At 35.1% G+C, this 12,933-nt stretch overlaps 1 protein-coding gene across 2 annotated transcripts; it reads right to left on the bottom strand.

The window, feature by feature from the left end:
• Positions 1–1,375: 1,375 nt before the first annotated feature.
• Positions 1,376–12,489, bottom strand: serinc2l (serine incorporator 2, like). 2 transcript variants are annotated; one of them, XM_067405462.1, is made up of 10 exons: positions 12,457–12,489; positions 10,674–10,835; positions 10,402–10,589; positions 10,203–10,282; positions 9,333–9,470; positions 9,056–9,225; positions 6,442–6,532; positions 5,863–6,013; positions 4,545–4,754; positions 1,376–4,253 (listed from the first exon to the last, which is right to left on the bottom strand). In XM_067405462.1, the coding sequence occupies exons 2-10, from the start codon at positions 10,707–10,709 to the stop codon at positions 4,115–4,117; spliced, it is 1,203 nt and encodes a 400-aa protein (XP_067261563.1). In that variant the 5' UTR covers positions 10,710–10,835; positions 12,457–12,489; the 3' UTR covers positions 1,376–4,114. The 2 variants fall into 2 exon arrangements, with proteins under 2 accessions (XP_067261563.1, XP_067261557.1); XM_067405456.1 differs by having other exon boundaries at positions 12,360–12,469.
• Positions 12,490–12,933: the final 444 nt, after the last annotated feature.

Genomic DNA, 12,933 nt, shown 5'->3' with positions numbered 1-12,933 from the left:
GAAAGTAAATAGTCAGTTTTACTCCCAAGGTTATAGCCATATAGTGTGCACTTATTTTCCTCTCTTGAAGTAAGAATGACTGATACAATTAGCTAATGTACAAAACATTTGGTTAAGAGTAAGGCCGATCCTAGAAATTGCATTAAATATCAATTGGTAACATTCATAAATGTTTAAGAGTATTCCACTCAATATTTAAACTTCAACGCTTTCATAAAACCACACGAAACACCCCATAGTCTGCCTACAGAGGGAAAATAAAGCACTGCTGAGATCTTGACGTTGACTCATGGGTTTGTAACCCACCCACCTGGTTCTAAAAGAAAACCACAGAGAGAGTCATGGAACCCTGACCTACAGATATAGACCTCAACCTTCCTTCTGCTGCGCTAGTGTTACACAAGTGTGCAGAAACATATCAACACTATTAGAAAAACACTATTGCATAAGCAGCCATTATCTATGCTTAGTCAAGCTGCCAACTGATAAACCACACATCTGAGAAGAGGGGCCTGATTTTCAGGGCCCAAAAGCACTTAATGTTCAATACCTCCCTTATCCATAAGCCACTCAAAACATCTCCAGCACTGATGTTCCCTTTTGGTATTGCTGCTTTTGAAACAAGAGTTTTAGACCTGTTTTTCTTAGCTTTCTCTGGCAACAGTAAAGTAACTTTTTTTTGCTGTAAATGCTGCCAAAGGCTACACAATTGTGAGTGTGATAATTGCTTGTAACTTGAAGAGGGTTTTATGGTCAGTGAGGCCAGTTTGGGGCACTGGGGCTAAATTGGGTAAACGTAAAAAACATAAACATAGATGGAGAAAGAGGAAAAACAGCACTTAAATGACACATTGGTGGAGGTAAAAACAATAATTAAGGCAGTATCTGAATCTTTCAACTATGGAAAAACTGCTGACATGAAATTGCATAACTGGAGTAGTATCAAGTAATAAAAGGCCACATTATTTGACCAGTGATGGCCATCAATACTGAGAAATGCCTATTGTCCATGATATGAAGATAAAATCAGCAGCACATCAGTTCCACCTGGTGGGCAGACAGCAAATAAAAATACAACTTTCTCATTCTGTTCTATCAGACTCGATTTAAATGGCCAGCAATGTTTTCATATTCAACATTTTATAGAGTCAAGAGATCAACAGAGAATGTTAGAGATTTCCAAATATATTTCTAGCAAATTTAAATTCCTAGCAAATTAATACCACTTAAATATGGTTGAGCCCTGAACAAACTTCAATCACTAATGACAAATTCCACATCCAATAATCAAGTTCAAGACTTCTAATTTTGATGCTAATTTGGCAGTCAGATCAATGCAGTTGATTTGTAAAGACTCGACTCTGAATAACCAACTAATAATATGAGTTTATTGAAATATATACAGAATACACACAAATCAAACAACACCAGATCACTGAAATGGTACATCCACAGAAACAACTGAAAGGGCAATATTGTGTGAAAAATGAAATGTTATAAAACAGCAAAGGCACTTCTCCACAGGTATGAAATAAACCTGGTCGCTTTTGATAAGACGGGTTATCGCCGAAGGCACATGAAGAATTACTAATCATGTATGTTGCTTCTAATAATAGACTACACATGAACCGTCATTCTTGTGTTAAACTGTTACTTTGGAAAACGGTTAAATATACTTTATATATACAGTACATACTTCACAATCCATTTCTTCCAATGTCACAAGCAATACCGAATGACTTGATGCAAACACACCAACAATACTTAGTTATGAAATTTCATATTTTGCTTACATAACAGTGTTAAATGTAAACTAAATGGTTTTTGTCACTAAAATGTTTTGTAAACAAAATCTTATGTAATTTTAAATCCAGCATGTGCTTAAAAGAAAAATTAATAACAAAAATAAAAGTCATTATATAAAAAAACAAAACAAAAACTGTCAAAGTGTCACAGGGGGAAGGATTAACAAATCAATTTTCGGGAACAACATCTACCCATTAAATACATCAACTATTAACATACTAACCAGCCCTAAGCTGCTTTTCCACACTAAATTACCTATTGCCACACTGAAGTACATTTTAAGCATTCTGCTAAACGACAAGCTAAATATGCCAACATGTGGCTCTGATGGATTGGCAGCACCATATTATATTAATTTGGATCAGCGATCAATGTTTCAGCACAGTCTGTAGTTCATGGAAGTGCTGGAGACCCTGGTCAGAGTGTGTGACCTCATGGTGTAGTGAGCTGTACTGGGGAAGGGTGTGTCGGATTGGGCTTATCTCCTGGATGCACAAGTTTTAGGGGCTCTACAGAGGACCTGGAGTGAAAACGGTCCCCTGTTTAAGCCCCCCCAGTGCATGTGGGCTGTCCACAGCCCTCTCTCCCAATTAATTGAGGAAAAAAAGTGCTAAATCGGAGTGAAATTTTATATGATATAGAGTCTATTGAACAATGCATTGAAGAAGACCCTGATGTTGAAATGCTATTACTGTAAAAAAGGTTTCCTCTTCAGGTAGAGTAGGTTTCTAGCAGCAGTATTATGCATATTTATATTCGTGGCTGACCACTACAAGTGTAGGACAGTTATTGAGTTTATTTGTTGCACTGGAAATGTGTGGTGTCAGGTTTGAGTAGCTTACACTTGTTAAACTGACGAGTACCTTAATGCAATACAAAATAAACGAGCAATATTGACTTTATAAAACACACCAATAGCAATATTGTGTTTGAAATTATAGTGAAACAACCCTAAGGACCATGAGAAATGAATTATTGAGGGTATCGACAACACAGAGGTGAAAAAACTGATCTAACCGATTTCCTTCATGTGTGTTGACATGGGGCATCTATGCTATAGGTACACTACTGTTCACAAGTTTGGGGTCAGTAAGGCTTTATTTTGGAAGAAATTAATTTAAATTGATCAGAAGTGGCAGTAAAGACTTTTATATTGCATCTAAAAAGTATCTAAATATTTCAAATAAATGCTGTACTTTTGAACCTTCTATTCATAAAAGTATTTTAAAAAATTGTATGACTGTCTCCATAAAAACATTAAGCAGCACAACCATTTCAACTGCGATAATTATAAGAAATGTTTCTTGAGCACCAAATCATCATGTTATAATGATTTCTGAAGGATCATGTGACTGAAAACTGGAATAATGATGCTGAAAATTCAGCTTTTCCATTACAAGAATAAACTATATTTTAAAATATATTAAAATAGAAACGGTATTTGAAAATGTATTAACATTTCACAATATTACTATTTTACTGTGTTTTTGATATAACATATTATTGTTTTTACTCTGTTCAGCCTTGGTGAGCATAAGAGACTTTCAAAAACCCCAAACTTTTGAACAGTAGTGTAAGAAAGGAGACAGCAGTGAATAATTCATTAAACAAAAAGGATGCTTCTCATTTCCTTTACTTGCATTATAGCTTATGATCCTAGGAACCAAGGATGAGATGCAAGGTTGGAGGAATTAAAGCAAGACGTATTTGTAAAATGAAAAACGCTTGAGCATCTCTTCAAAATGTGCAGATATTTATGTGCTTTAGAGATCTGCCATAAAGTTGAAAAAATGATTTCAAGACATTCTAAATAAAGTAAGTATGTACATGCTAATTATGTGACATTTGTGATTTATTTAAACTAAACTGGTAAGATGTGACTTAAAAGAATATTAATAAAAAAATAAAAAAAAAATAAAAAAAGATTTGTGCATCAGGTGTCAAACCTTAATGAAAGTATTGAGAAGCGCCTAAAGTCAGATAGGAAATCTAATGATGCATGGCAACTTCCAACTTTCCTCACATGTGACGTGTGAAATTACTGAACAACAAACAGACTCAAGTGTCATTTTTGCATTTTTTTTTTTTTTTTTTAAATACGTCACGGCATCATATACTTTTGTTTTTGTCCATGCAATTTCTTAAACTTGTAAGTACTTATCAGCCTTATGATACTAATCACTAATTGTCCTTTTCAGGTTTAAATTGCTTTCAATCATGCTATTTAATGGTTTTTGGATTGTAATATTTCTACCACAATGCTCACATGGACAGTTTGAATGGGTGAGGGAATCTCACCCACTCAAGCTCAGTTGAAGTCGCGATTGGGGAACATGAGAGGAGCCACAAGCGTCCACAGGTAGAGCCCCAGACTCAGCCAGCTGGAGCTGATCTTCACCCACACTGCAGGCATAGTGCTCTGCATGGCCTGAGTGGTTGTATCAGGTCTAAAGATGGACATGAGGAAAAAAAAAGATTTAGACCTGAGCTAGTTTATGATGCAGTTCTGTTCTATTCATTGTAACTGTATGAAATAATGACTAGTACATTCATAGTTTCTCCTTTTGTGTTCCACCAAAGATCAAAGCTATAGGAAGACCCCCCCCCCATTTTTGTGTGAACTATACCTTTAAACTATAATAGGATTTTTTTTTAATTACACACTTTATCTTAAAAAAAAAAAGAGGAAAAAAAGTGAACTCACTCCAGAATCAAAAAGTCAAAGAACGAACACTTACTTGTACCAGTTAGTGAGAGTCATCATGATGTAGAGAGAGGCCAGTAAGAGGTGGAAGTGGAAAAAGGAGTAGTTGTATGTGACGCCGTCCTCTTCGTTATCCACAACACGCCGCAGACCATCTTCGCCCACCTCCTCCCCTCCCATAGTGCCCTTTCCTTCCTCTGTCTGCATCAGCCTGTTCACCTGAGCATTACTGGATGAACGAATGCTGAAAAGAGAACATAGGTCACATGGACAATAGCATGACAATGATGTTAACTTCCCTCAAATTAATATTTATTAGATAATGAGCTAGATTGGGGAGCAGAGTTTAAAGGGAAAGAGGTTGTTTTTTCTGATGTGGTGAAAATAAAATTGTCACATTCCAATGGCGGATGAATCCAGAAAATTTACCAGCTATAAAGTATATGTATGTATTACAGTATTATACTTTTGAAAGAAATTAATCTTTTTATTTTGCAAGGATGAATTAAATTGATCAAAAGTAACCTTTACACTGTTGCAAAAAATATATATTTCAGATAAATGCTATTCTTTTGAACTAAATAAAAATGTATTATGGTTTTAAAAAAAGTCTTTTCAACATGGACAATAAGAAGAAATATTACCATAGTGCCAAATTAACATGTCTGAAGGATTATGTGACATAATCAGTAATGGCTGCTGAAAATTTTTCATCTTAAAATATATTGAAATAAAGAACAGTTATTTAAAAAAATGTATATCTAACAATATTCCTTTTTTACTGTGTTTTTGGTCAAATAAATGCAGCCTTGATGAGCAAAAAATGACTTAAAAAGCAAACTTTTACACGACAGTGTATATATTAGTGCCACTCAAATGTCTGAATGAAAATAAATAGAAATCTGTGTTTGAATGTTTGAACTGTTTCTGAAAAACCTAAAGAATTATTGATGCAAACTGAAAAATATTTAAGATTCTGCACCATTTTTATCACTAAATCAAATAACAGATTTATGCCACTGACCATGTTAAAGGTTAAAGTTACCATCCAACTAACAAGTTTTTTTATTTACTTGCCAAGGCCAGTTTGTACTCTCATTTGCTGCTTGGCAAAATGTTAATTTTGGACCTTGCCTACAGGTGTCAACATCTGACACCACTAATCAATCAATCCATCTCTGGTGCAGCTGATTGTACATCAGCAAGGAAACACCAGTTAACTACAGGACCTTATGTAGAAATGTACTTGAGATGATCTTTATACATTTTAATAACAAATAGCGATAGTAAGAAGAGCTCAATGAAATATGGAAAAATCAAAATCATGTTCAAAAATGTTCTGCTCAATGTACCTGGCATAAAAGGTGCAGAAGAGGAAGATAACCAATCCCACAATGCCTTGAGCATCCCACCACTGCACCATCCCAGGGGAGCTTGTGGGCATTGCCTCAGTTGTGCTGATATTGGACACCAGACTGAGCAAACTAGGGTTACATTCACGATCTATGGGCAGAGTCAGAAAACTGAAAGGTTTAAAAGTGAACATACTAAACCATATTACAATATAATTACGGAAATTATTCACATACTGCAATACTAAAGGCTGTGATCAAACACTTCACACCTAGTGGTCAGCTAATCACATTTTCAAAGTTTATTTGGATTGCTAATAGGTATGCATACTAGACCATGACAGAATGTAGCTATAGAGGGCTAAATTCATCATCTGGATTCTAACGGGTAATTTGGCTTTATTTGGTAAGGACACTATAAAGGTTGAGCATCTGGTTTTTATAACACCACAAAACTCACCAAAAAGTGCATCAACCTGAGTAGGAACATAATGAAAGCTCGTAAAATGAAAAGAGGAACCAAAGTCAGAGATTTTTTTCCTGAGTAAATATTTCCTGAGAATTTTTTGAGTGACTTACTAGGATTGTTGGTCATGGCAGACCAGGTGACATACATAGTGTACAGAGTAATAATAGAGGACTGAAGCAGACCAGACTGAGGTGAGGCATCCTACAAACACATGCAAAAATAAAGAAACATATTTAGAAAAGCACACATCAGATTTTGTAAAATAAACACTAGTTAAGCTTGGATGAAATTACAGTATCTAAACTGCAGATTTTCATAATGGCTGGCAGAGTGAAGAAAGCTTGTCTGTTGTGGCAGGCCAGCATTGATATTCTGTATGCAAAGAAGGGAACAAAGAAGTTTCCTTTAAAAGACAAAAGCTGGAGGCTAATGCAAACAGTAGATGACCTTCAGTACAACGGAGAGACTGTTTTCTTATGCACATTATAAATTAGCATTCATGTCAGGATTCGTGTTCTAAGGCAAAATCACATATTTGGAACATCTAGTTAAAGCGGTTTTGTCATTTCCTGTTTGTTGCTTCACATTCAAGGTCTTAATGAAGCTTAAAGGGTTAGTTCACCCAAAAATGAAAATTCTGTCATTTATTACTCACCCTCATGCCGTTCCACACCCGTAAGACCTTCGTTAATCTTCAGAACACAAATTTAGTTATTTTTGTTGAAATACGTTGGCTCCGTGAGGCCTGCATAGGGAGCAATGACATTTCCTCTCTCAAGATCCATAAAGGTACTAAAAACATATTTAAATTGTTTCATGTCAGTACAGTGGTTCAATATTAATATTATAAGGTGACAAGAATATTTTTGATGCGCCAAAAAAACAAAAAACAAAATAACGACTTATTTAGTGATGACCGATTTCAAAACACTGCTTCATGAAGCATCGGAGCATAAATGAATCAGTGTGTCGAATCATGATTCAGATCGCGTAACAAACTGCCAACGGCTGAAATCACGTGACTTTGGCTCTCCGAACAGCAGATTCGATACACTGAATCATTGTGCTCTGATGCTTCCTGAAGCAGTGTTTTGAAATTGGTCATCACTAAATAAGTCTTTTTATTTATTTCTTTTGGTGCACCGAAAATATTCTCGTCGCTTTATAATATAAATATTGAGCCACTGTACTCACATGAACCAATTTAAATATGTTTTTAGTACCTTTATGGATCTTGAGAGAGGAAGTGTCATTGCTCCCTATGAAGGCCTCACGGAGCCATCGGATTTCAACTAAAATTTCTTAATTTGTGTTCTGAAGATTAATGAAGGTCTAACGGGTGTGGAATGACAGAATTTTCAAACCTTTAATAACTTTTTTTTTGGCTTTTAAACAGTATGGTTTTTAAATTTGAAGGAAACATCACTGCTTGCTAAAAGGACCTCATGAAAATAATCCCAGAAGTTGCTCTTTGGTTGAGTCGCAAACATAAAAATTTTGAAAAAAATCCAAAAGAACTTGTTCTAGTACAAAAAGTTAAAAAGCCTTTGTTGTTTTGGTTAGTCTTTTACAAAAACTACACACTTATGCATTTCAGCATACAGCCTTCCTTATGCCGGGTTCAGACTACATGATATCAAGCTGATTTTGGCGCGATCCGTAGGGTGTTGCTGTGATGCGTAAATGACAATGGCCGTCGGGACGCAAGAATCGATTGTTTCATCTTGTATAGTGTGTAATAGTGGATAACAATTGATGCCACGTCTGCGACACTTCACAATGTCACGAACGAAAGATTAGCATGTTTCATTTTTTTCGGTCCTCCATGCGAACGATAATGCACTTCAGCAACCCAGTGAGTTCTGGATTTAGCATTAAGCTAGCACACCGTTTCGGTAGTTTGTTTACGTTTTTTTTTTTTTTTTTTTTTTAAATGGTAGTCAGTCGCTAGTTCTGCTGTGGTGAGAAATCGAGTCCCCCCAGGAATTGGGTCTCCTTTAGGACCCCGAGTGATCCCAACTGACTTTTAATGAGTAGTATTTTTAGTGCCTGATAATAATTCCTGCAAAATTAAGTTATGATTTATATAATTTAAAATGTGTTATAATGTCTTTTAAATTACATTGTTCATATACAAGTATATAACTGAAGCTATAAAGCTGTGAAATCGAGCATTTCTCATTCTTACTTTTTTTTAGTTACCTTATGTACTAGCATAGCATACATCTACCCTAATAGCCTGCTAGCTTAGCTTATATTACATTAGGTATGTTTTTTGCTTCCAATATCTGTTTCCAGTTTGTTTTATTATGCAATTCAGAGGCATTCATTTTATATTTCAAGCATGTTGTTTGTGCACGTAATGTAATAAACATCATACATCATACAATAGTGAAATAGATTATAATTAGTAAAGACATCATGATAACAACTTTTGATCAGACCCAATTCCTGCTGTCTTTAATTACACACGTCAATAAAGACAGCAAGCAATGGCTCATCGGAAAGCAATGTGTAGTCAGAAGAATTTAGGAGTCAAAATCACATAATCGGACACAGTGACTTTCGTAACAGACAAAAATATTGTGTAGTCTGAACCTGGCATTAGAGTGTGTTTTCTGATTGAAGTGCCTAATTTTATGTTTTTAAAAATTTTTGGAGGGAATTTTGAAGAGCAGAGATGAGACAGAATGAAAAGTACCCCGACATGCTTTGGTGCTTTACCTGCACTTTAGGCAGAATGGATACCACAGATACGATGACGCAGAGAATAAGGTTGAAGCTGATAAAGAACTTGTGTTCGGCGCAGTTGTCAGGTTTGGTGTAGTATAGATAAAACAGCACAATCGCAGCAAAGGCCAGGGCGTAATGCAGGATAGTAAAGAACAACAGACCTGCAGACAGAAAATAGTCTCATGTTTCTTTCTCTGAAAGAAGTGGATTGGGACACACCTATTTGTGATGAACAGCATGTCTTACTGTGTATCTGCTCTCTACCTACCTGAGAACCAACATTTGCTGTTGCCCTCCTCAGCATTCCTCATCCACACCTCATTCCAGGAGTGGGCAAAGTCAATTAAGAGGATAAGCTGGATCAGGATGAACATGAAGGAGCCCACAATACCAAAGTAGAACCAAACTGTAATAAAAAAAAAAGAAGAGAATGAAACAGTTGTGCTTGTGGAAATTGCGTACATAAGTCACTCACCCATGCATATGGACAAAAACAACAACAACACGATTTCTCAAAATATTTTCTTTTCTGTTCTGCAGAAGAAAGAAAGTCATACAGGTTACTCACATGATGGTGAGTAAATGATGACAGAATTTTCATTTTTGGGTGAACTATCCCTTTAAACAATATTCATAACTAGGCTTAATAAAACATGCTTCTCTGAAGAGCCTGTATTTTCATACTTAGATTCACAAAGCACACTAATGTCAAGATCTTGTTTTGGAAGTTACCCATGATCTCTGAACATAATGTTCTGCATCTTTAATTCCACACCATGAGAATTCTGGCAAGACAGTAACAACGCATTCACACTGCTAATATAATATGCTATGAAAAAATAATAACATCCTATTCTACGTTCAATACGGTCTTTTCCCATGCATCTCATAACATTCAAAACAGTCATTAAAAAGTAATTGACTTCTTCCCAGCAGGAAACCATGCGTTTTCTGCATCCCTTGAAATTTAGCCCTGCGTTTTGACAATGGCTTCCAAGAATAACATCATCATGACTATTGCTGCATTTAGGTCTTAACATCATTGTCATGATGTCGTTGTATTTCCCTATGCGAATATATGAAAATAGAAATTGTTTCATTATGTGCGGTTAAAGGAAGAATTCAACCAAAAATGTACCATCATGAAATGTGCCATCTGGGATGAAAAAGGCTCCGACAGTGATGCCAACTAGGATCAGAAACTTGAAGAACCAGAACCTGGCGACAAAATATTCAATGATAAAATCAAGCTAGTTTAAATTTAAATTCATGTAGTAAATGTTACAAAAACCAATAGCATTATAAAGTAATGGTCATAAAGCATAAGTCAGGCTCACCCGTTCTGAAAAGCAGCACGAGGGTCTTTGCTGCTTTTTACGCGAATCATAATTGCAGAAAAAAGGAAAAAGAAGCACGCCATAGCAAAGCACATGCGGTAGACTGATTTGTAGCCGACAATCACGTCACAGTTAACATGGTTCTCGATCCCTGGTATTGTGGTCCCCCCTTGACAAAAGCCAGGAATCTGAAGAGACATTAAAAACAGAGAAAATCAACACAACGCACTGAAAGCACACATGAAGTGAATGCACACTGATGGTGGGCCCACCTTGCGGAGCTGCGTCTCCATGCCTGGCAAGATCATGATTACAGACACCAGTGTTCCCAGCAGGAGGAAAAAAGAGAAGACCAGTCGGGTGACGGTGGAGTTGTTGGAAGAAGGACAACAGCCACAGAGTAGACATGGAGCAGAGCCACACAAACATGAGGCCTGTGACATGTAAGGAGTAAAAGAAAGAGCAATTATATCGCCAGTTAACATTGGGTAGCATTTATTAATTAATTGCCAGAGTTACAAAAAATCTGCAAAACATTAGAAACTTTAATATACAGTGTGCAGAAAAATCATTTTTTCTGTTTGTTTTCTATTTGAATAAATTTTTTAAATGTGATTCTACAGAAATCATTATAAAATGATGATTTGGTGATCAAGAAACATTTCTTATTATTATCAATGTTGAAAACAGTTGTGCTGCTTAATATTTTTGTGTAAACTGTGATACATATTTTTTAGGATTCTTTGATGAAAAGAAAGTTTAAAAAAAGGAACAGAATTTATTAGAATAATTTTTAAATTCTTTTCAAGTCTGTTCCTTTAGTGAGTCAGCTGCAAAAACAATTCACACAGCATGTGCAAATAAAATATCACTTTATCTTCAATCATTTTCTGCCATGAAAGTATTAAGTTTGAAGCATTTTATAAAATGAATTTGACTCTATTGAGGCAGGAAACAGTTATGAAATCATTGCTTAAGACTTTGACCTTCATAAATCCAGTTATGCATATTGTATAAAAGTTAAATTAAGGACATTCCACATGACTGTTACTCATGCTAGGAGTGGTTGATCAGCTAAACACCAACTCCCCAAGCAAAGAACATCATTGCCACTCTTTTCTATTTCACAAAAACCACCTCAAGGCTGAACTGGTAGACTGAAAACTAAGGTGTGTCTTACTTTTCCAAACATTATAACCCATCCTACCTATAATGTAAAGTGTTGGGAATATTGTTTGGCTGTACTTAGAGACAACTGGTTGTCATGAAGTGTGTATTGTACCAACAAGTAGTAGAATGTCAGTGAAATTATCATTTACAGCAAGTTAAATAGCCTGGAAATGCAAAATAGGAAATTCTAGATGTACAAATATGTTATGTACTGTATGTAGGTAATACCTTTTCTAACCTATTCTATTGGATCTTGTTTAAAAAGATTCTTTCAGCTAACGTTATATCTTAGAGATACACAGATCAGAGCTTCACTTTTACATTATTTAATTAAATTTAATTAAAAATTAATTCTTAATGTGTAAGTTTCAGTTCAAATGGGCGTTTCAAATTGTGAAATGACTCTGAAAACCTGTATAACCTGAACTATTATGAAAAAATCATATTATATATAACATATCGAAACTACAAGAAAACCCAAATCTCACGGAATGGTTCATTTAACCATACACTGTTGTTTGTTATGAAGCCATGGGGGATCTGATATAATATATCTCAATGCAAATATGAACACACTTCCGTGTGCTGTTGTTTTTCAGCAAAAAGCTCTACGAAACTACACATTTTCTATTTAAATATGGGCGTCCATTGCGTATTATTTTTTTATTAATATGTTTTCTTAGTTATATTATTCTGTATTTTCTGTTCAGATGACGATTTAGCGACGCTGTCATGTGGCAGCTCAGTTATCAGTTAGCTAAAACATTAAAAATTAAACAGACACTTACACAGCTCGCAAGAGAGCACAACGCCATACAGGCTCCCATTTTATATCAAAAAATAAACGACCCCAAACCGTCAGATGATGAATTGACAGTCAATTACAGTATGAGATGTTTCTCTTGTTCCGCCAGATGATTCCTGTATTTGAAGCTAACTATTGTAATGGACAACTCTTGCTATTTCATAATAAAAGCTCCCCATACACACACACACACACACACACACACACACACACACACACACACACACACACACACACACACACACATATATATATATATATATATATATATATATATATATATATATATATATATATATATATATATATATATATATATATAAAGTGGTGTGTTTTGTTTATTCTATTTTAAATTTAAATGTATTACTTCTTTTTTTTACATTGTTTATTATTTTTCAAATCCTATGTTGCTGTAAATAACCACAGCCTATAATAAAAAATTATCAAATAAATTGATTTCTTATTTATATTAATGTGTTATAAATGTGACTGTGAGTTATGTACCAACTGTACAGTCAGTTTTAGGATGCGGTAAACGAGATGACTTCAACAACTTT

Source organism: Chanodichthys erythropterus, chromosome 2, assembly GCF_024489055.1.
Source record: "Chanodichthys erythropterus isolate Z2021 chromosome 2, ASM2448905v1, whole genome shotgun sequence".
NCBI classification, from domain to species: domain Eukaryota; kingdom Metazoa; phylum Chordata; class Actinopteri; order Cypriniformes; family Xenocyprididae; genus Chanodichthys; species Chanodichthys erythropterus.
This window is presented reverse-complemented; position numbering and strand designations above follow the sequence as displayed.

Excerpts from the sequence above, each read along its gene's own strand:
- serinc2l (XM_067405456.1), bottom strand. The coding sequence starts at position 12,398 with ATGGGAGCCTGTATGGCGTTGTGCTCTCTTGCGAGCTGT. Across the intron at positions 9,471-10,202 it reads AGATGGCACATTTCATGATG|TTTGGTTCTACTTTGGTATT; the intron begins GTACATTTTTGG and ends TTTTTATTACAG. Across the intron at positions 4,254-4,544 it reads ACTCTCACTAACTGGTACAA|ACCTGATACAACCACTCAGG; the intron begins GTAAGTGTTCGT and ends GTCCATCTTTAG.